The following is a 23,121-nucleotide window of genomic DNA, read 5'->3' as shown; positions in this document are numbered from 1 at the left end:
CACAGAGATGGTAGGAAATTGGGTGGCAGTTGATCCTACAGAGGGCTACTCCAGCTAAATGAAAGCAACATGGAGACCCAGTAACCTCCAGGCACATCTTTACCAATCCAGTGGGAAACAGTTGTGGCCAGATGGTGCATGAAAATGGAAGGCCTCCTTGTTGCCGAAGATCTCCCACACCTGGATCGCTTCTCTAACATCAGGACCAAGTTACCCACTGACAAACCTCAGTGCCTCCTGCCCACCTCTGGGCTGCTCTTCCCCCCCTCTTTTTGTACCCTGCTCCTGAATTCACTCATTCCTGCTTTCAGTCATAGAACAAGCATTGCATGATTTGTCCACACTTTCCAGGGAATGTTCTTCTAATATTAGGAAAGAATATAAAGCGCTTCCTATGACAGGAGAAAGGATCCCACTGCTTGGGGACCCGGCCGGCAGCCCCAGGAGCTAGCCCCTGCCTGGGTGCAGTGGATGCAGTTCTTTCAAAATTAGTGTGTCTGATCAGAGACCCTGGAATTTCTGATGTCCTTCTGGCCCTGGGTAATCACATGCCCTCCCACAGGCCCGTGGAACTCTAGTCAGATGACATCATTCATTCACTCAGCAAATAGTTACCAAGCACTCCCTGTGTGCCAGGCACAGTGCTAGGTGCCAGGGATGCAGTGTTTTGTGGGCCATCTAGACCTGCAATCTCCATCTCTTCCATCTCCACCATCCACCAGTCACAGAATGCCCTCCCCCTCCCCCTCTCCCTGGAATCCATGGGTCCCTCAGGCCCACCCAGCACTCTCCTGCACAGGGCCTTTGCACTTCCTGCTCCCTCCACCTGGAATCTCTCCCCCCAGGTATCCCCGCTGGCTGGCTGGCTGGCTTCCTCTAGTCTCTGCTGACCTGTCGCCCTCCCACCAAGGCCTTCCTCAGCCCCTACATCTAAGTGCATTTCCCACCTACACTTCCTTCCCCTGCCGCCATCTAACAAGCTTCACCACTGCCATGGTGTCTCCACTTGTAGCAGGAAAACTCTGTAAGGACCGGGACCACCACTCTGTCCCCAGCACCCAAAACCTGGTCCCAGGGACCTCAGCCCTCCGCCTCCTGTCATCCCATCCCTCTGCCCCACCTGCCAGGCTTCCCTGCCTCCTGCTACCCATACCGGGTGCAGCCCCCCCAGGGCACAGGGGTCTTTCCTGTCTTCAGTCCCCCAGGAGCCCTGTGGGGTGACAGCTCACCACCCCACGGGGCCCTTTATTCTTCTGCATCTCAGTGTTGTCCTCTGTAAAACGGGGATTTCTTTCGAGGATCTGGTGAGCCGACAGCAGCCAGCAGATGCCGTGCACACGGGGACATCACAGGGCCTTGTTCCCGGGGCCAGCCACTCCCACAGCCCTTCCCCATCCGCCCATTGCCCCTGGCATGAGACTGGCAGCTCCCGGGCCCTCTCCAGACCCAGGGTTCTTCCCTTAACCACAAGTTCCTCTGCCCAAGCCCAGGTGTCCCCAGAGGGCCCAGAGTAGAAGTATTCCAGGAGTGGGGACGTGAAGGAGAGCGCAGATGACGGGGACTTGCCACACACCATTCAGCCACTTCAAAGCCTGGAGTGCCTCCCGCCCACCCTCGTGTTCCCAGCCAGACAATCCAGTCTGAGATGAGTCACCGGCAGGAACAAGCCTGATCCTGCGCTCACAGAGAGGCAGACAGGGGGGCAGTGACCTCGCGTGGGGCCCACGCTCTGCCCCGGCAGCTGAGGTGGACCCCACTCCTGCGCATGCCAGCAGACTTCACTCAGCCCATCTGAGCCAGACGTGTCCACTCTGCTCATCAGTGTGACCTCATGACAGCTCTGATCACGCACAGGAGTCCAGGGTGGGCACTTGCTCACGAGGACACTCCACATCCTGCCCCTTTGTCTGGAGGACTCCAGCTAAGCTCCACCTGAGCAGAGGGTCTGAGGCCACCAGGAAATGGCTGTTCTTTTGGGTCATGCTGAAATCCTCAAGTGGAGGACGGGGGAGGGGGAAGTGGGGTTGAAAGTCCAGCCTCTGCTGTAGGATCCACAAACCCCGCTGTTCCCCAGGGTTCCACGGGCCCCTTTACAGGAACCTGGTGAACAGTTCAGGGGATGCGAGCCAGGTAGGTGCCGGGAAACCGCAATCAGAGGGATTGTGCCTCATGATGATCCAGGGAACGGTAGCCCTGGCTGTGGTGGGCATTGCTGTCACCAGGGGTGACAAGGTATCTGGAGAGAATCTCAGCTCTTTACAAGGGCATCCTCCTCGGCCACTGAGCATCATAGGAAGGCAGGCCCAACACACAATCGTGCCTTCGCATCAGGTCAGGGTTGGCTTGTTCCAGCATTTCCAAGTGCTTTTGAAAGCTCCCTCAATGCCCAGCCCTAAGCTAGTCTGCAGAGGCGACCCTGACCCTCCGTGTCCCTGAGGGGCTGCTTGTTTAGAATGCTTTAGGACTCAATCGGCTTACAAAGATGTCCGGGTGCTGCAGAAGTATAACCAGTGTGACAGTTATGTCTCCGGCAGGCAAGAGAGAGCCCTTGATCTGGGTGTTGACAGCTGTGTAGGAGTTTGCCAGGCAGAGGGGAAGGATCGGCATGCCTGGAGAAGGAAGAGCCTGGGAATATGAGATGCCCATTGAGTCCAGGAAGCAGGCCAGCCAGAGCACCAGGGGCAACAGGTCTCTGTGGGGGGTCCCTGGCATTAAGTAAGTGGCCCTGAGGGTGACAGAGTCTCTCCACACTTAGCTCTTCCTCCATCTCTTTACTGTGACCCTGTGCGGTTACCACCCTGAGCCTCAGTTGTTTCATCTCTAAAGTGGAAATGATATTCCCCACCCCAAAGGGTCTGTTGCAATGACATTGATGACATTACCTGGCATGTGTGTTTGATTCATGTGAGCCACACTTGAAGGCCCACCTGCCCAGAAAGCCTCCACATATGGGGATGTGAACTTGAACAGTGGCCAAACCAGCTGACCTCTTGCCAGTCTTGTGAGCCACTTAAGGTGTGGATATTGTCCTCCAAACACCCAAACTGACCATAGAAAATTATATGTAAGCGAGAGTCCTGCCCTTGCTTACACCTTCCCATCCCCCCAAGAAGTCTGGGCCTTCATCTGAGTCACAGGGCACAGGGAAAAGAAAGGGGGATTCTCTGGGAGAAGCAGAAGTCTGATCTCAACCCCTTTAGGAGAGGATGTCCCTCCATAGCAGGGGGCCCCCATGGGCAGCTCTAGAGGAGGGACATTCAGCCTGCATTTCTTAAGCACCTATCTTATACCTGTTCACTGGAGAGGTCGGGAGCACCCAGCGCTGTGGAGGTTGTGATAAATCTTCCCGCAGGCACTGGCGAATCATGGAGGAATTTTCAGCAAGGGAGTGACATGATCCACTTTGCCTTTAAGAGAGATCTCTCTGGAAGCAGCCGGGGAGATGAACTGTCAGCCCACTTAGGTCCCCCTCCCTAAACACACACGTGTGTACATGCACATGCAGCCACAGTGCACAAGGACACACCCACAATTGTGAATACAGGCACAAGAGTCTGCATGTATTTTAGGAAGTGAGGCTTGCAGGCCCCAAGATTCTTCTTGAACCTTCTGGTGTGAGATCACAGTTCCCCAAACAGTCATCCCTAGCAGCCTGGGGAGATCACCTCCTACCCTCCCTTCCCCAGGTCAGGAACCCCTGGGTTTCTATGGAGACGGAGGGCGGGTGTCAGGCCAGCCCACGGTTCACACTAGGGAGCTGGAGCAGAGTCAGAAGAGGCTGCAAGGAGCCACCTGGAGTGTGGGGTCCCAGGTCATCTGTCTCCCCACCCCCAACCCCTCCAAGGAAAGAAAGAACATCAGACCAGGGCTTTCCACACAGACCCCCAGAAGCAAGTCACCAGCACTGTTCCTGCTTTACCTATGAGGATGTGAGGCTCAGAGAGGTGAAACGTTTTACCCAAAGTCACACTGCCAGGAAGTGGCTGAGGTGGATCTAACTTCTGAGCAAATTCCCCAAAGATGCAGTTTGGTTTCTGCAAGCCAAGCTAAAGTAAGTCCCAGAAAATGAGGAAAGCCTGTCTCCCTCCTGTTCCCGTAGGTGTGTGTCCTTTGGGCACCTACCAGGAGAGACTGAACCGGTTGAGGACTTCAGCAGCATTGGGAAGATGGGTTACTTCTGGAAAATGTTTCCTCCGTTGTAAATAAGTGTTCAAGTGACATGGCGCTACCTGGTTGTCCTAGACATCTAGACATCAAACTGAGTTTACATCGGGGCGGGGGAACAGGAGGGAAGAGGCCTCTACCTTCCAGAGGCCTTTCTTTCTGAATCAGTAGTTTAATATATTAGGTGCCTTCTAAAGGACTTTGCTGACTGACTCTGGGCTTTGGAGTCAAAGAGACCTAGACTCTAGTCTTGGCATGTAGTGGGAGGCTGCGTGATCTTGGGCAAGCTATATGGCTTCTCTGAGCCTCAACTTTCTTATTTATAAAAGGAGGAAGAAAAGAGGATCCTTAAAGTTACGAGGGCAATAATAATAATGTGATTTGAGCTGGTTATCAGAAACCACCTTTCCAAAACCAGCTGTGAGACCTTGCAGTAGCCCCTCACCCTCTTCAGGTCTTCTTTCCCACTGAGGGCACGGGGCTGGTGTTTGTAGATTCTTCCACTTCAACTTGTGCTGCCATGACCCACCGGCAATGTCCAGTGGGATCCCCCTCGTCCATGAGACAGGAGCCCCACAGCATTTCCCACTCCAGGGCCCGTCCAAGAGAAATATCCCCTCTCCACCACTGGACCCCAGCACCCACTTGCCCACCACACCCCCTGTAGCTCAGGGGTCCCAGACAGCACCTGAGCGCCCGTCTGCAGGGGTGGCGTGTGCAGTGTGGGCGCCCCATCACCTGCCTGTTTGTGTCTCCGCAGGTGAGTGGAGGGGCCTTCCCTGCCAGAAGTCAGAGCCGTGCCGTGGTCAGGCTGGCTCCGCTGTTCTGCTCCAAGGATTACATGTCCTTCAAACGCCCCTGCCCCTGTAAGTCTCCTCCCCAGCATCCTCCCGCCCCTCGGGGCCCAGAGAGGGCAGAGCTTGGAGTTGGGGGTCACAGAGACTGGCCCTAGGACATTTGGCCAAAGAACTGCAGGGGTCTGACCAGGGGCTAATGTGGCAGATGGGTGGGGGAAGAGGAACGGAGACCCCTGACTTCCTCCTTCAAAACTGAAAATTCTACTTTGGCCCATTCTCCTGGGTCAGCCCTTCCCAAAATGTGGATTGGAGTCCTATTAATGGGATTACACAGGCACGCGCGCGCGCACACACACACACACACACACACACACACACACACACACACACAAACCCCAAACACGTGTGGGAAGCGCTGCTGGAGACATGCTAAGCGCGCCTGTTGATGCAGGCTTTTTCAGAGCCTTCCACATGTTCTGAGCTCCCGTGGGAAACAGTCTGCGCACTTCCCAAACTGCAGTGCTGCCAGGACTGTTTCCCGGGATTGGGGCTCCACAGGACACACGCCCCGAGGCTGACCGTCCTGAGGAACCCCATCCCGGGACCCCACAGGAGGCCTCTCGATACTGAATCCAGCAGATGCGTTTGCCCCTCGGCGTCTTCTCATGGCTCCCTGGTGCTCAGAGTCCAGGTGACACTCAGCCAAGTGAATCCTGGGATCCCAGACGCAGCACAGCTCTGCCCCGGTCCCCGTCAGCTCCGCTTTAAAGACTGGCGCCACCCCTGCACCTCCATGGCGCCATCTGCTTCTCCTGTTATCTCCTCTGTGCCCCTCCTGATTTGGGGGGACATTCATAGGGCCCAGCTCTTCTCCTTGATAAGCCAGGACTGTGAGTCTGGGTGAGATCGGGGAACCCCACCCCAGCCCCAGCTGTCACGTACCCACTCCTGGTCCTAGGCATCTGGTTGACACCTCGCCCCTCACCTAATTCTGTCTAGATTTCTTACACTTGTTACATGTCGTGAGTCATTGGGTGGTGGCATCTCTTCCAGAAAGTCTAAGTCCATTTGTTAAATCACAGAGTCTGCTGCTCCAGGAGACAGGGGAGACTGGCAGATCCAATCTCAGTGGGACCCTCATCTGCAGGAGTAATAAACCAGCTGGGGTGTTTATTGTCCAAAGAGTATGTGCCGCTGGCTGCTGGCTACTGTGGGTGCTCAAGGGGGGTACGGGTTAAGAGCTGCTGAGATTATTTCTGGGGGTTAGTACATGCTCAACCCGTTGTTATTGTTATCACTACTGCTGTGGCACAATCAGGAAATGAAAGCCCAAGTCCCAAGGTGACAAAGCTGCTGTTCAGTGGCATCTCAGAGACCAGAGACACCTGCCCTGCAGTGGGCTGCGATGTTCTTGCCCCTCCCTGCTGGTGAGGCCAGAGCAGCTGGGCATAGAGAAGGCTGAGGGACGCCAAGCGTGGAGGGCTTGATCCCAGGCCCTCGGGAGCCTGGTCATCTGTGCTAATAGGGGCCATCAGTGCAGAACAGCTCTGCCCATCTACCTGCTGAGGACCAATATTCTGGGCCATTCAGAAGCAGTACCTGCACATCTCTGAATCCCCTGTCTCCCAGCCCTCAACTCTGGCAGGCCTAAGGGCCTGGCATGCAGTAGGCACTCAATATATGTGTGTTGAATGAATAAATGTTTAACCAAACACCTGGACGAGTTGGTGCAGCTGAGGAGCTGTAGATCTTGAATCTACCCCCAGGCTATTTGGGCTGCACAGTCCTCATCGCTGAGACGAAGAGCTCCCCCAAACCCTCTGGCTTCCAGGAGCCGCCTCACCTCACAATGTCCCATCCTGCTCCTTCCCCTTTCTCCTAACTCAGCTAAGAAGCCTCCCCCTATCCTTTCAGCACTCCCAATCTGCTTCCTTCTGGAGTCTACACCCAGGGCCATCCCCCATCAACTTCTGCTTTGCCAAGTCCATTCCGTAGTTCCTGGTCTCGGTTGCACCTGACCCTGTTGCTGCTTCAGCTTTCCTGTGATTTCTTCTTTGGGTTCCCTGACTTGGAGCCTTCTGGTTTCTTCCAGCTGTTCGTCCCTCTGGCCCCCACCATGGTCTCTTTGGCAGTGGAGGAGGGGATCTTCCTGCAGGGCCCAGGGTGCTGGCCCAGGGCTCCAGCCCAGCCCCGGACCTGCTCTCTGTTCTCTAGGACCTCGCTCTGCCTCCAGCTGAAGTCACTGTCACTTTCCAGGCCCTGCGCACCCCGGTGTCTCCTGGGCTTCCCTTTCCTTCCTCTGCCTTCTCTTGCCTGTGTCCCCTGAGCAACCCCACTGCCTCCTCAGATCTAACCTGTCCCAGATGGAATCCTTTGTCTTCCCCTCAAAGCCGGCTTTTTGCTCTTTGGATTTGGGCACCACCACCCACCCAGGCCCTTAAGGCCAGAAATCTAGGTGACCCTCAGTCCCCCTCTTGCGCATATACCCACCAGGGTCAGCTCCTCAAGGGGACCCTCCAGTTTCACATGGGGTCCACCGATCATTATCTGACTTCATCCCTATCTTGGCCCCCTCTTCAGATCCATCTAGAAATTCTCATTTATTATCCAACCTGTATGCTTGCTCACCTGTCTGTGTTGCCAGTAGAAGAGAAGCATCCAGAAAGCAGGGATCATGCCTGCTGTGTTCCCCAGCTTAACCCTAGTACTGTGCTCAGTACCCGACAGGTAGCGGGTACTCGGCAAATGTCCATCGAACAGCTGAACAAGGGACTGAGTGGAGATGAAGAAGGCCTTCGCATAGGTTCTAGAAGGGACACGGGAGCACATGCCCCCACCCCTGAAAATACCAGGCTCAGAAATTCTCAGGAAGAAACCCAGAGGTCCCAGGAGGGACCATGACAGGGCCACACATTCCTCCTTTTTAACACCTGCTTTCCAGGTCCAGAGCTGCCCTGTGCATTTAAAACAGAGAACTGCCATCACTTTCCTGGCTCACTAAATGATCTTGCCAGGTGGTGGGAAGCTACTGAAGCCCATAGAAACTGGAAAACTTAGGGAGGAGCTGGCTTGTTCCTGTTTGGTTTCTCCACTCTTAACCCCTGCCAGTTTAGAAGAGCAACCAGACAAGTCCCCAGAAGAAAAAATAAGTCCAAAATTTCCCCCCAAGGAGGCAGAGCTCACGAGGTCTGGAGAGACTGAATGGGGTCATGTCTGCCAGGTGCACGGGGGAGGGTGGTAGAGTGAGCAGTGCCATCCCACCTAAGGGCACGGATCTGCCAATCCCTGCAGACGCAGGGGAAGTGGGATTAACCCATTGGCCTGGGAGTTGGGCAGGCAGTAGGCCAGCCAGGCTGGGCCCTGCACCCACCAGCCCCACCTCCATCTCACCCCCAGGCATTTCAGTTCCCCTCTGCCCCTTGGGAGACACCTCCGACAGCCCACCTTGTCCCCGCACTGGGCAGATGAGAAGACTGAGGCAGAGGGAGAATGCAGAACAAGAAAGGGGGAGGCAGGGGAGCCCTGGCCCGGGAAGCCCCCAGGCTTTTTGGCCAGGTGACTGTGAGAGGGCAGTCAGGTCCCCTGCCTGCAAGTTCCAGCTTCTTGAGCCACTTTCCAACCTTCAGAGACCTGCCTCGAGCCCTGAGTTCAGGGAAGCATCAGCCTGTCTCCTCAGGAAAGCAGGAGGTGGAGGCACCTTCTCCATCTGGCCCCACAGGGCAGGGCAGCCCAGGACCCACGGGGACCTAGGCTCCAAGAACAGATGCTTCACAACCTCTTCATCACCCTGCAGATGGCAGCTCTGTGGGACTCCCCATGAAGTGGGGACAGCATGCCTCCTGCTGGTCTCCAGGGACAGATCTGGGGGAGGAGCTTTGGGTTTCCAGGGGAGACTCAGCCTGGAGCAAAGCAAAATGAAGAAGGGAAAGGTGGTGTTCCATGACCTGTGGAGAAGTCAAGCAGGCTTGACTCTGCGGAGCTCATGGTGGCTTCTCACAGGCTGGCAGGAATTGCCTGGCCAGGCCCCTGGGTGCCTTGGGTCTCCCTCAGTCATTGTTAATGGAGTGAAAAATTCTTGGGATCCGGCACAGCCTGGCACTAATCCTTACCCTCCTTACCCACTGTGAGATCTGGAGCAATCTATTTCACTTCTAGAAACCTCAAATTTGCTGATCTAGAGAATGGATACAGTAATACCACCCACGTGGTTTGATGCTCACATTTGGCATGTCGGGAGAGTCCAGACTTTGTGTCAGGCTCTGAAAAGGTGCTCAAGAAACTTGAAAGTCTTGTCCTATTGGCCAACTTCTCTCTATATGCCTTAGGATTATGTAAGTCCTTAATGACTGAGAGGGGGAAATAGAGAGGAGTGGGGTCTCTGGGGATGAATTTGGGGCTTGGACCACATGTTAGTCAGCTTTCTGTCACTGTGACAACATACCCAAGGTAATCAACTTACAAGGAGGAAAGGTTTATTTTGATTCATGATTTCAGAGGTTTCAGTTCACAGTTGCTTGACCCCATTGCTTTGGGCCTATGGTGAGGCAGAACATCATGGCAGAGAATCGTGGCAAGGGCGGCCTGTCCAGGAAGTGATAGAGGAAGCAGCTGGGATCTCAGTATCCTTTTCAAGGGCACATTCTCAGTGACCTAACTTCCTCCCACTAGGCTCAACCTCTTAAAGGTTCCACCACCTCCCAATAGTGCCCTGGCCTGGAGACCAAACCTTCAATACGAGGGCCTTTGGGACATTCAGGATCCAAACTATAGCAGACCAGATGCTACTGTTTTCTGCTGTGCTCATGGTAAAGGTTACCTCTAGAGAGACTCAGCTATCAATAGAAGGAAGAACTTGAGGGCCAGGAGGAAAAATGATAGAACTCCAAAATTTCCCACTTTTGTGCCCAGAGCAGACATCACTAATCAATTGCAGCATTCTTTCCTACTGAGCCTGGAAGCAACTTCAGATTCTCTCTACACCCATGCAGGGACTATCCAAAGATCATCAGCCTGTGTAATGAAACCCTTGTCCATCCTTTGTCGAGGTCTGACTTTGGAGTAGGCAAAAGGATAGAGGAGTGAATTTGGCTAGTTATTTGTCCATGAACCTCTATTTTTTCATCTGTAAAATGGGAGTTGATAAGAGTACCTACCTCTGGGGGTTGCTGAGAGCTATTGCAGGTGAAGGACTTACAGGTCTTGTGATCTGTACTTGGTGGAACCTCCTTGCTTCCTTGAAGAAGCTATGCAAGTGAGGGGTCAGCATGCCCATTCCTTGCATGAGGAAACTGAGACTCAGGGAGACAAAGAAATTAGACTAGGTGACACAGCTAGTAAGCAGCAGGGCCCTGAGCTAGTCTGTCTAGGGCTTGAATTTAGCTGAACCACAAAAGGGTGGAGTCCAGTCTGCATCTCCACCTGCATGCCCTGCAGCAGAAGCTCCCTCCTCAGTGGTCTCTGGTCCAGCACAAAATCTGGTTGTAACATGTGCCCAACATCTGATGGGACTTAGTGTTAATTGCACAATCTTGTCACATTAGAGTTTCTGGCAGGAGGCTTTCCACCTCAGCCCAGTGCCTAATAAAGTAGTAACACTGTGGTAGCTTCCAGCTCTAGCAGGCTGCTCCCAGCTGGCAAGGTTCTTGCATTTTACTGTCCCCTGGAAGCAACCCTTTCCCCTCTGTCCACCATTTCCTAAGGAAGGGCTTCCTGAACTCTCGGTCAGAGCTTCCTTTGTTCTCTGGGTTTAGACTGCCCTCAGGCCAGTCCTTCCCTTTCCTGTGAGTCTTAGGCCACTGGGCTCCTCCTTCCAGGACAAAAGTGAGTCATACCTGCAGGTCAGCGCACATAGGTCTCCGTGGCTTGTAGAGGGACTTGGAGGAGGCAGGTGGGGCAGCCTGTGGCAGGAGACCTTGTGCCTGCAGGCAGATCCCTTCGCAGTCCCTGCCCTGGTCACAGGGCAGGGGGAGATTGGAGTGGAGGAGAACAAGGAAAGTGGAAGGCAAGCTGACCACCTGTGGAGGTGCGGTCATCTGTGGTTCTGTCTGGAATGTGGGCCTGAGGACGCTGATAATCTGTGCTTTTTCACAAAGAGCCTGGCGGAGTGTGACAGCAGGGCTCTGGAGCACACAGACTTGAGTGCGAATCCCGTCCGTCTTTACACTCGGCCTGACTTCCCTGAACTTGGTTTCCCCAGATGTGAACCTGGGGTAGCCTGATTTTTTGAGGTTTACTGTAGACATTGCTTTACAGCAGGACATGGGGGCTCAGATACTGTGGGCCCAATGCATGGCACCGTGGGAGCATTGCAGCCCCCAGGGAAAGGCACATGGTGACCACCTGGCCTGAACCAGGGTCTCCACCTGGTTATCTACAGTGCAGCTTCATCATGTCTACTGTCATAAATAGCGGATGGTCATCGCTGGTATCAGGCTCCTTCCACCATTTATTCATCAGTCAAAATATTTTTTTGAGTATTTGTCTTGGGCTGGTAGCTTTCTAGGTGCTGGAGTTACAGCCTTGAGCAGAGAGCATCCTGGCACTCAGGGAGCCGAGTTAGAGACACACAAATGAGTATGTGTGTGTCAAAGGTGAACAGAGATGTGAAACAAAGCAATGAGCAGTGACAGGAAGGGGCATGGGTCCTAAGAAGGTGACACTGGAGAAGCGACTGGAGGGAAAGAGGAAGCCAGGCACCTGAAGAGGAGAAGAGGGAAAGTTCCAGAGACCAACAAGGCTCGGATGACAGAGGGCCTTGGAAGCCATGGTAGGGTTCAGCTTTTGCTTCTGGGTAATCTCTGGCAGGTTTAGAGATGAGAAGGGTCTCTCACTGTGCTTGTGGCGGAAGAGGCTGTAGGGGAACCAAGGGGAAGACGGAGGGGGCCAGTTAGGAAGCTAGAAGTCACCTAGCTGGTGATGATGGTGCCTGGGGCCAGGGCACTGATGACGGAGGCGTCAGGTGGGGACAGCTGAAGCTGAAACTGTTTGGCTTTTCAAATTCATTGGATCTGGAGTGGATTCCAAGAAGGAGAGGAGTCCACAATGGCAGCGTTTGGGGACCTGAGCACATGGAAGGAATGAGCTTCTATTTGCTGAGCAAGGAAAGATTCTGGGCAGGTGTGGTGGGGGACTGAGCGGGATGGAAGACTTTGACACACTAGCTCTAAGATGCTTTGTGGACATCGGGGTGGAGAGGCAGGCAGACAATCAGACACAGGAGCCTAGAGTTCAAGGACAAGCCTGGAGCTGGAGATGTCAATTGGGGGTTGTCAGTACCTGGACGCTTCCCCCTACTGTGAGGCTCAATGAGGTCGCCCAGGAGCAAGTGTGGGAATAAGGCTGAAGAGGGCCTGGGGTTGTGGGGGGCATGATGATTTCCACATCTAGAAATCTTGCCAAGGAAAGCCAGTGGTCCCCAGAGTTGTCATCCGTGGTATCTTGAAGCCAGGTGCCCTGTGTACTTCAGGGTCTCTTTCTCCAAACAGGAATGAGTAAGGACACGGCTGTTCCTTTGCCCAGGGTGCCCCTGGATTAGCTACCCCGGCGTTCCTCAGCTCTGCCTACACCTGGCACCATGCCCTGGTGGTTGGGGAGGCTGGTTGTACTCTGATGTCACCACAGAAGTGTGCGGCCAGCATGCCTCAGAGACAAGAGGGGGAGACCAGGAGAGAGAAGTCACATGCCCAGGGACCCACTGCCAGGAGGAGACAGGATCCGGGAGCAGGAGTGCTGGTACAGGCCCTGGGCACACCCATGCTGGACCTCAGGAGTCTAGCGCATCGCTGCCTCCCGGGCTTCTCTCTGTCTGCTCATCTTTGCATTTGAAACAGTAAGTCCCCTGGGAAGCCCCAAATCAAAAGCTTCTTGGGGCTATTCCCTGTGTCCACCTGAACCCACTCTCCCCCATGTCTGGAGGCACCTCCCTCTGCAGCCGAGTTCTTGCTAGGGAGACAAATTCTCCAGCTTTCCTCTGCTCAGACCTTAAGACCCCTGGATAGAACTTGTCTCCCCGCCGGAATAGGGCTAAGAACCAGCGTGGGAGTGGATGCACCCTAATGCAGTGACAACTGCAGGGACTCAAAGGCCTACCTCCAGCAACCATTACAGCAACCTCTACTTTTCTTCTGTAAAATGGGATAATTAGATCCTGTTTCCAATGTGCTCTGAAAATTTGGTGAACTCAGTAAGTGTTGACTGTGACCTTTCTCCTCTGGTGTCTCAATCCCACCCTGCGAGCTACAGAATTACATTCAGAGATCCCCACAGGGTCTTCCCAAGATGCTCCAAGTGGAGAACACTTCTATCTCCCTTCCCAGCCAGCCCCAGCTTGGCGTGCTGGCCTGCCTTCAACCAACAAGCTGTCCTCAGAGGCTGACCAGGTGCCAGCCTTGTCCAGTACCCGTCATGAGCACGTGCAGGGGGAATTCAGATGAGCACATTCTACCTGCTCCAGAGAGGGGTCTGAACTTCAGCAACAGCTAATTTCCAAAACTAATTTTTCAGGAAAGCAAAGGTTGTCATGACCGTCCCCCCTCCCCGCAGCTTCCCCTGTGAGGCCCAGGACAGTCAGAACAGCCCACTTCCTCCAGCTGCAGCGCCCCTAGTCCGTCTCCCAATGACTGGAGGGAAAACTGAGGGATTCCTTCTCTAGGGAGATTCTGTTTGTTTTAAGTCAAAATACCAACTCACAAAGCCAGCTGTTAACATGTGTAGGATTTCATGAGTCAGTGGTTAAATGATCGGTAGCTTGACTCCTCCTGAGGTGGGGATATTTACACCATGGAAATTGGCAAATAGCACAAATCAGGGACCCTTCCTTCCTGCCTACTTTTTTCTTCCTTCCTCTTTCCTCCCCGCTTCCTTCCTTCCTTCATTCCTTCTCTCTCCCCTTCTTTGAAAGCTGCTTTGCCAGCACACCACTAACTATAACACACACACACACAGGTACAAATCATCAGTTTGCGGCAGGATAAATTCTCACACAGTGAACACACTCGCATCAAGAAATGCATTGTTCCCTGCACCCCAGAACTCCCCAGGGACTTTCCCAGCCACTACCCATGCCAAGGGCAACTGTTATCTTGATTTCCATCATCATAAATTAATTTGCCTATTTTTTTAACTTTATATGAAATCATGAATGTTCTCTTTTGTGTCTGAGTTCTTTTTCGCAACTGTAGGTTGTAAACTTCACCCATGTTGTTGGGTGTGATTACAGACCATGGATTCTTGCCACTATAGAGTGTTCCTTCATGGGAATGTAGTCCAATTAGCTCATCCATTCTACTTTAATGGGCCTCTGAGTAGTCTTTAGTTTGGGGCAATGAATGAATAATAGTGCTGTGAACAATCTAGTACAGCACTGTCCCATAGAACTTTCTGTGATAATGAAAATGTTCTATATCTTCATTGTCCAGTATAATAGCCTCTAGCCACATGTAGCTATTGAGCACTTGAAATCCGGCTAGTACAACTGAAGAAGTTAATTTTTGATTGAATTAAATTAATTTGAATTTAAGTAGCTATGTGTGGCTCACTGGTATCATATTAGAAAGCACAATTCTAGCACATAGTAAACACGCGGATGTCTTTCTGTTGGAAAATGCATTAAGTGAGGGAGTGAGATTTTTGGATTAGAGAGTATAGATATGTTTGGCTTTGATAGAGCTCAACAGGGTTCCAAAATGGCTATACCAGTTCACCTTCTCACTAGCAATGTATGAAAGTTCTAATTACTCTATAACCTAACACTTGGTATTATCTGAGTTTGGTTTTTGTTTTTGTTTTTGGTATATTTGTTTCATTATAATCATTCTAGTAGGGAGTCAAGCTAGCACACGTGGTTTTAATTTGAACTTTGATACTTAATATAGCACCTTGGGCATCTCTTTTGTTAAGAAATTGCTCAAATATTTAGCCCATTTTTCTAATGAGCCTTTTGTTATTGATTTCTAGGGACTCTTTATATATTATCATTATGAATCCTCTGTTGGATATGTTATTGTGAAAAATCTTCTCCCTCTCTGTGGATTGCCTTTTGATTCTCATCATGGTATCTTTGGATTAATGGACATTCTTAATTTTTCATATATAAGTATTTATTGATTTTGGTATAAGTATACTTATGTATAACTTCAATATTTATAGAAAATAAAATTATACAGAGCATGGTATTATGGAATACCCTCTCATACCTTGTAGGAGCAGAGGATCTTATTGCTGTAATTCAGAGAATAAAATTTTACAAAATGGAAGCTACATTGGGCACATGTGGAGTCGGACAACAGCCTTATTAAAGAGTTTTTGTATATTGTTCCTGAAACTTCAGGGTTTATTTCAAATAAAATTTAAAGGATTGGGCCGGGGTTGTAGCTCAGTGGTGGAGCGCTTGCCTTGCATGCATGGGGCACTGGGTTTGATCCTCAGCACCATATAAATAAATAAAATAATGATATTGTGTCCATCTTACAACTAAAAAAATTTTTTTAAATTAAAAGATCACTCATGAAATAATTGAATCTTTAAAAAAAAACTCACATTTTTCTTAAAGATAAAAAGTTAGCTCCAATACTTGAAAATATCAACAGCAATCTGAATAGTTTCAGGACTTAATAATACTTGGGTCACATACATACACAGGATGTCCCCAACACTCTGCACAGTGAGAATAGTGGCATTGTGGCATTGCTCCCATATTATTCTTGCGAGGGAATGGGATGATCAATTACACCCGCGGTACTAACGCACCAGCTTGTCTACCAAGTGTAAAATTCAATTATCTAAAACAACATGACTATCAAATACCCAGACACTATGCAATTTATAGCCAAATTTGTGTATTAGAAACCTGTGGCATGTTCTTTAAGTTCTTTCAAAATATAAATTACACTGAGCATTAAGTAAAAACCCTGGATTAGGCTGAAATTCAGTGTCTGGGTTAACAAATGTTTATCATGTCAGTATCAGATTTTGCTCAGTCTCAGCACTTCCAATGTTTCTCCTGCTGTGGGGTTTATTTTTCAGGACACAAGAATGGAAGGCCCAGAGCTAGGAATGCAGCTCAATGATAGAGCATTTGCCTAGCATGCAGGAGGCTGCAGGTTCGATTACCAGCACAACCAAAAAAATAAATAAATAAAAATAAAGGAGGAGAGGGGTGGGAGGAGGAGGGGGAGAAGGCCCAGCTCTACACAGTTACCTTATTCTAAGAACCAGGGAATGCTGCCAGGTGCGGTGGCACACACCTGTAATCCCAGTGACTCGGGAGGCTAAGGCAGGAGGTTCGAAGCTAGCCTCAGCAACTTAGTAAGGGCCCTAAGTAACTTAGTAAGACTCTGTCTCAAAATAAAAAATAAAAAGGCTGGCGATGTGACCCGTTGGTTAAGCAGCCCTGAGTTCAATCCACATTACACACACACACACACACTCATACACACACACACACAGAGAACCAGGGAATGGCAAGCGAATGGAACATGCAGGAGAACAAGGTGCACTGAGCATCTTCCCTCATGACCTTGGCCTCAATGGCCTCTGATGTAGTCCAGAGGGCAAAATGTCATAAGAACTGAATGAAGGTCTGTGTTTAAGTTTCATTCTGTAACCAAGGGCTATATACTTGAACTGCAAAGATCTTTGCAGGATGGAACATACTCAAGTGATCAGAGGTGCCAAAGGCACTGATCACGTGAGCCGTCACCAAAGACAGTCTGGGTAAATAGCGCACGTTTTCCTGGGAGCTGCTGCTGACATCTGCATATTCCACACCGAAGAGGAATCCCGAGGGACCTTTTTTTTTTAATAATTTTACTTATTTGAAGAAAAGCTGCTTTAGGTCCTCTCACTGAACATAAGGCCTAGGTTTCAAACTGGTCTTCCCGTATCATCGCAGACCCAGTTACGCTCTGCTAATACTGTTTGACATCCAGCTGCTGTAATTGATGGTGCGACTCGTCTCTTGTGTATCCAGCAAAGAACGAGCCTATTAGAGGGAAAAGCTAATCGTGAAAAATGGGATAATTCCATGAAGAGGGAAGAAGGACCTTTTTGTGTCTGGGGATCTATGAACTCGTTCCAGGCACCTGGGCAGAGAAATTCCTCCATGTGAAGCATTCTCCAGGGTCCTGGGGCAGGTTCCAAATGGTGAATGTATTTAGAAAAACTTCTTTCAAAAGCCTACTCTCCCTGGTGATGGCCTTGGCCCTGTTCTCCTCTCAGTCCCTGGAAAGCCCTTCAGCACCCATCTCCCTTCCCTGGCCGACTTGCAACCCAAAATCCCACCAAAGTTCTTAATTTCAGTAAAGCCCAATTTATTCATCCCCCCATGGTTAATACTTATTATACCCTGTTTAAGATCATGAAGATGTTCTTTGACCTTTTCTACTTTAAACTTTATTGTTTTTGACTTTCGCATTTAAATCTATATTTAGGGAATATCCTTAAGACTGTTTTTATAGATTTATTTTGGTACTAGAGATTGGACCCAGACGGGCTTTACCGCTGAGCCATGCCTCCAGCTCTTTTTACTTTTTTTATTTTGAGACAAGTTCTTGCTAAATTTCTTGGGGCCTCGCTCAGTTGCTGAGGCTGGCCTTGAACTTGCAATCCTCCTGCCTCAGCCTCCTGAGTCACTGGGATTACAGGCATGCACCACTGCACCAGGCAAAATCTCATCAGCTTTAACATGTTCCAGAATCATAACCCACAGGGCCCTGCCTCCTGTAGGCCTCTAGCTCCAGGTCAGGTGACTTAGTCAGTAGTGGTGGGAACTGTAATTCCAGCCCCTGACATAAAGACATAAAGGAACTAGCAAAAGTAGGCAGACAGTGTGGTATCTTTCTATTGTGATTGCGCAGTCTAATCCCAGTTGTGATCAGAGGGCATTTGATTTTATGATTTCAGTCTTTAAATTTATTGCTATTTGTTTTATGGCCCATACATCCTGGAGAATGTCCTCGGTGCTCTTGGAAAGAATGTGGAATCTTTGGTCAGCAGAGTGTTCTGGAAGTCAGTGAGGTCACTCGGTGATGGAGTTCGAGTCTTATGAATCCTTGTCGAATTTCTGTCTAGTTGTCCTGTCTCCTCTTGAGACTGGGACACTGAAATCATAGTGTGATTGAATCGTCTTTTTCTTCTTCGAATTCTAACAATTTTCACTTCATGTTTTGGGGGCTCCTTGTTTGGTACATATACATTTATAGTTGTTGTATCTTCCCCATATATTGACCCTTTTTTCAAAATGAAATGTCTTTGTCGCCAGTAATATTTCTGGTCTGAAGTTCTGTTTTGTCTGATGTCAGTGTAATTACGTCAGCTGATTGTATGGGATATCTCCTTCCGTCCTTTCATTTCAACCCATTGTGTCTCTGAATCTGTGTGTGTGTCTTGTAGCTAGCTTACAGTTGGGTCTTGCTTTTTTATTCACTCTGACAATCTCTGCTGTTTCCATGGGGTTATTAAGCCAGTGACATCTTTTGTTGTTGTTATTGTTCCAGTTAATTCCACATGACACTAGAATGCATTTTGACTCGTTATACACAAATCGTACACAACTTTTCATTTGTCTGGTTGTACACAATGTAGAGTCACACCATTCATGCAATCATATATGTACATAGGGTAATAATGTCCATCTCATTCCACCATCTTTCCCATCCCCATACCTCCTCCCCTTCCCTCATTTCCTCCTGCCTAATCTGAAGTTCTTCCATTCTTCCCTTGCTCTCCTACTCCATTATGGAGGAAATATTAGAGAAAATATTTGGCCTTTGGTTTTGGGGGATTGGCTTATTTTGCTTAGCATGATATTGTCCAGCTCCATTCATTTACCTGCTAATGCCATAATTTCATTCTTCTTTAAGGCTGAGTAATATTCCATTGTGTATATGTACCACAGTTTCTTTATCCATTCATCTATTGAAGGACACCTAGATTGTTTCCACAATTTAGCTATAGCGAATTGAGCTGCTATAAATATTGATGTGGCTGCATCACTGTGGTATGCTTATTTTAAGTCCTTTGGGTAGAGACTGAGAAGTGGGATACCTGGGTCAAATGGTGGTTCCATTCCAAGTTTTCTGAGGAATCTACATACTGCTTTCCATAGTAGCTGCACCAATTTGCAGTCCCACCAGCAATGTGTGAGTGTGCCTTTTTCCCCACATCTTTGCCAACATTCATTGTTGCTTGTATTCTTGATAATTGCCATTCTGCCAATCACATCTTTTTTAAAGCATGAATTTATTTAATTAAAATATAAATGATGGATACAGTTAGAGAGACATCAGCCATTTTTCTGCTTGTTTACTTTTTGTTTCCGGTCTTTTTTCTTTTTATCTTGTTCCTCCTTTCTTTATTTTGTGGTAAATAAGCATACTTAATGTACTATTTTGATTCATCTGGTATTTTTTTTTACTATTTTTTTAAATTGATTAGCAGTTGCTAGTGGTTACTAATGGCTACATCTTACCTTATCACAATCCAGCTCGGAATAATATTAAGTCAAATCCAATAAAATATAGGAACTTTGCTCCAAATACTTCTCTTTTTCCTCCTTATCCATTTTTGTGCTTTTATCAGCACATTTATTATTTCTATATATGATATGAACCCAACCAAGTGGCATTAGAATTACTGTTTATCGGATCCTATGTCTTTTAAAGAAGTGAAGAGAAGACGTGAGAAAGAACATTGGTGGAATCTTTGGTTGACAAATGTATTTGTCATATCCAGAACCCGACATTTCTTCTGGTGGGTTCAAGTTACCATGGAGTGACCTTTCTTTGTGGCCCAGTCTTTCTTAGAAGGCAGGGCTGCTAGCCACACAATCCCTGTCTCTTTTTTTTTCTTTTTTCTTTTTTTTTTTTTTTTTTTTTGATCTGGAAACGTCTTCACCTTCAATGTCTAAGGTGCGTTTTGCTCACGTGGTGTTCTGGTTTGATGGTTTCCTCCCCAGGGCCCCCCACTGCCTCCTGCTCTCCCTGATTAAAGTTAGCCCCCCTCGGCAACAGGTTGTTTCTCTTGTTGCTTTCATGATTTTCCTTTGTCTTTGTCTTTCCATCATTTGATTGACATGTTGAGATCCGTGTTTCTACTTGGGATGCGTTGAGTTCCTTGGATATGCAGGGATGTTTGTTAAATTTAGGAAGTTTGTCCATTCGTTATTTTTGCCGAGTGTTTTTTACTATGCCTTTCTTTCTCTCATTCTGGGACTCCTACTGTCCTTATTTTGCTAGGCTCAGTGTTATTACGGAAGTTTCTGAGACCGTTCGTTTTTTTCCTCTTCAATCTTTTTTCGTCTGTTTTCTCTCGTTAGAGTGCTTCCTATTGATTTATTTTAAAGTTCAGATCTGCAGATGAGTTCCTCTAATGACTTTTTACTCCAAACATTACTTTTCAACTCAGTATTTCTGTTCAGTTCTCTGTTGTTATGAGATCAGCATCTCTACCCTGCAGGACATTGTCACTCCTTCCTCCAGTTCTTCAACATGACTTTCTTTTGTTACTTGAACATATTTATAACAGCTGCTTTAAAGTCTTTGTCTGTTGGATCCAACATCTGGAAACACTCAGAGACAGCTTCTACTGACCAGCTCTTTGATGTTTTTTCTGAATATGAATATGAATCACACTTCCTCATTTCTTTGTCTTGTAATTCTTGTTGTGTATTGGACATTTTAGATAACATACTGTAGTCAATGGAGGTTTGAACTTTTTAACCCCTCCAGGGTTTTTGTTGTTTTTCCATTTGTTTAGTGACTGGCCTAACTAAATCTGTTAAAGTAGATTTGCCCTGCAACATGCAGCTGCTAATGCCTCTGCCCAGTTTTTTTTTTTTTTTTTTCTTATTTTTAAAGGTTTTCTCCCTAATCATTGACATATGTCTGCGTAGCTCTGCGTTCAGCCAAAGAGCAGCGGTGAGAGCTTAGACTCAAACTTCTCAGGATAGCAAGACTCACACTCTCTGCTGGTGGAGTCTAGCTGTAGGCTGGGAAGAACATGGACACTTCACATCTGCCCCAGTTGGACTTCCCACTAAGCTCTCTCACGTCTCTTGTGCACATCATTGAGGCTCCATCAGCCAGAGAAGCATCGGTCCTTCCACACACGCACGCCTCTTCCACCAGGGTATGTGGAGAACTTCCCGGGCCCCCTGCAGCCGGCTGGCCTCAGAGCTCCCCATTCCAGGTAGTTAGCCGTGAGTTCTCTTGCCACAAACAGGGCCACAGCTTCAGGCTCGTGCAGCAGCTGGTCCTCCTTATTCACTTACCCCTGAGATTGTCACTTTTACCAGCAGCACTCCACGTCAGCGGTGCCCGCTGCAACGTGGCAGGAGAGCTGCTGGCTTTCACGACTGGTCCCATGCCAGCTGCCAGAGTGGCTAGGGGGCAGCATGGGGCAGCACCAGGCAAGAACACACAGAATCTCACTCCTTCTCTGAAGTAGAACTGAAGTGGTAGTGTGACAGTGTAGCCAGCTTTATAGTTGCATTTTTGGATTGTTTATGTAACTTATACAAATTATCTCACCTTAGCCACAGAAACACACTGAGAGACTATTACCCTGTTTGAGAGATTAGGAAACTAAGATACATAGTTGCTAACTACCCTGGCCCATGTCACTGAGCCGGGCTCTTAAACACCGTATTTACCACTGCCAGGGGCATCCTCTTCTTAGAGCTGTTTGGAACAACACAAGAAACACTGATCAGACTGATTTGTCACAGCTACAACCGTAAACAATGTAACAGTGATCCACACAGACCCTAAATCAGATTTATTCCCCCAAATCTGGCTCACAGAGGTAATCTGTGGATATTCTGGGTTGAACGATGCTAACGAGCATCAGAGGGCCAAGGACAGACTGGTTTCCGCTCTTGTTGAATTTGAGCCTCAGAAGTATCTCTGAGCACCTTGGGACCAAAGTGAAAAGGCAAAGACGATCAGTGGCGTGATGCTCGGGGTCTTTCGGACACAGGTGGCTCTTTGGGAAAAGCAAAGGGTTTTTTTCATGGTCTTCATATCTTAGCAAAATTTCTTACATGGAGCCTCAAATATGGGATACTGACAGGTATAGTGGACAATACTTTTGATAAAGTTGTTTCTTAAACTAGTCCCCTCTGCGTAGGCTCTGAGGCATAAGACCAAAGCAAAACACCAGAAAGACAGTTCTTGGAAAGATCCTCAGCCACAGTGGCCCAGGAATACAACGCTAGGCGGATCCAGGGTGTTCCAGGGACTTAAACCTTTCTCTACAGAACAGGGTGCAGATGACACGGCCTCCACACAATCCTCCTCTCTAGGTGGGGCAGCTGAGGGTCATTTTGCACCATGTAGGAATTTGACATTTTCTCTATCAATTATGCATGAGCTTCTTGGAAAGTCCACGTTATAGTTGATGGTCATTTTTCTAAGCCATGATTTTGAGCCTTATGATGTAAGCTGGGTGTAGGAGCCAGTCCTCCTGACCAGTGGGTGGTCCCAGCCAGCTCCCAGCAGCTGCCTCTCAACTCAGTCTACACCCTTCTGTACTCAGTGGGCATGCTCAGTGACTACTGGTGTTATAAAAACCTGGGTTCTTTGTGGAAAAGGCCCAAGTGCCAACTCAATGGTGATGAGAGGAAGAAAAAAGAAAAACAAGGAACCCGAGACCCCTGATGACCCTTGACCCTAGCAGGAACCTGAGCATTTTTTTTTTTTTTTCGCGGTGCTGGGGATTGAACCCAGGGCCTCGTGCTTGCAAGGCAAGCACTCAACCAACTGAGCCATATCCCCAGCCCTGAAGCTGGGCATTTGATTCTAGTGGAGTGTCTAGCTTTGCCATGACTCTGTCCTGTAATGTTAGCCAGTTCACCTTTTGCTCTGCAGAAAAAAAAGGAAAGTGGTTTGTGAAACTGATTCAGTGAGTCTTCCAGTCAATAACTAAGTTGCTCTTCATGGCAGAGATAAACACTTTAGTGAATGATGACCAGGCAGTAAAGTTATGGAATTTGGATGTGCAGAGAAAGGCAGGGGGGCATTTTGGTGAGTTTATTTAAGTGGCAGGATGTGTCTTAATTGTAGAATAAGTCACTTTTTTTTTTTTTTTTTTTTTTAGAATAAGTCACTTTTATTTTATTTTTATAGAATCACTGAGGACCTGTGGGTGGTCACTTTTATTTTCC

At 48.9% G+C, this 23,121-nt stretch overlaps 1 protein-coding gene across 1 annotated transcript in view; it reads left to right on the top strand.

The window, feature by feature from the left end:
- Positions 1-23,121, top strand: part of Bean1 (brain expressed associated with NEDD4 1) — a 47,764-nt gene that overhangs the window by 5,192 nt on the left and 19,451 nt on the right. Inside the window, exon 3 of the mRNA XM_047529023.1 lies at positions 4,925-5,030. Coding sequence (XP_047384979.1) covers positions 4,925-5,030 — 106 coding nt within the window. The remainder of the gene's footprint in view (positions 1-4,924; positions 5,031-23,121) is intronic.

Source organism: Sciurus carolinensis, chromosome 16 (assembly GCF_902686445.1).
Source record: "Sciurus carolinensis chromosome 16, mSciCar1.2, whole genome shotgun sequence".
In the NCBI taxonomy this organism is placed as follows: domain Eukaryota; kingdom Metazoa; phylum Chordata; class Mammalia; order Rodentia; family Sciuridae; genus Sciurus; species Sciurus carolinensis.
Note: the sequence above shows the minus strand (reverse complement) of the source record. Positions and strands in the feature narration are given on the sequence as shown.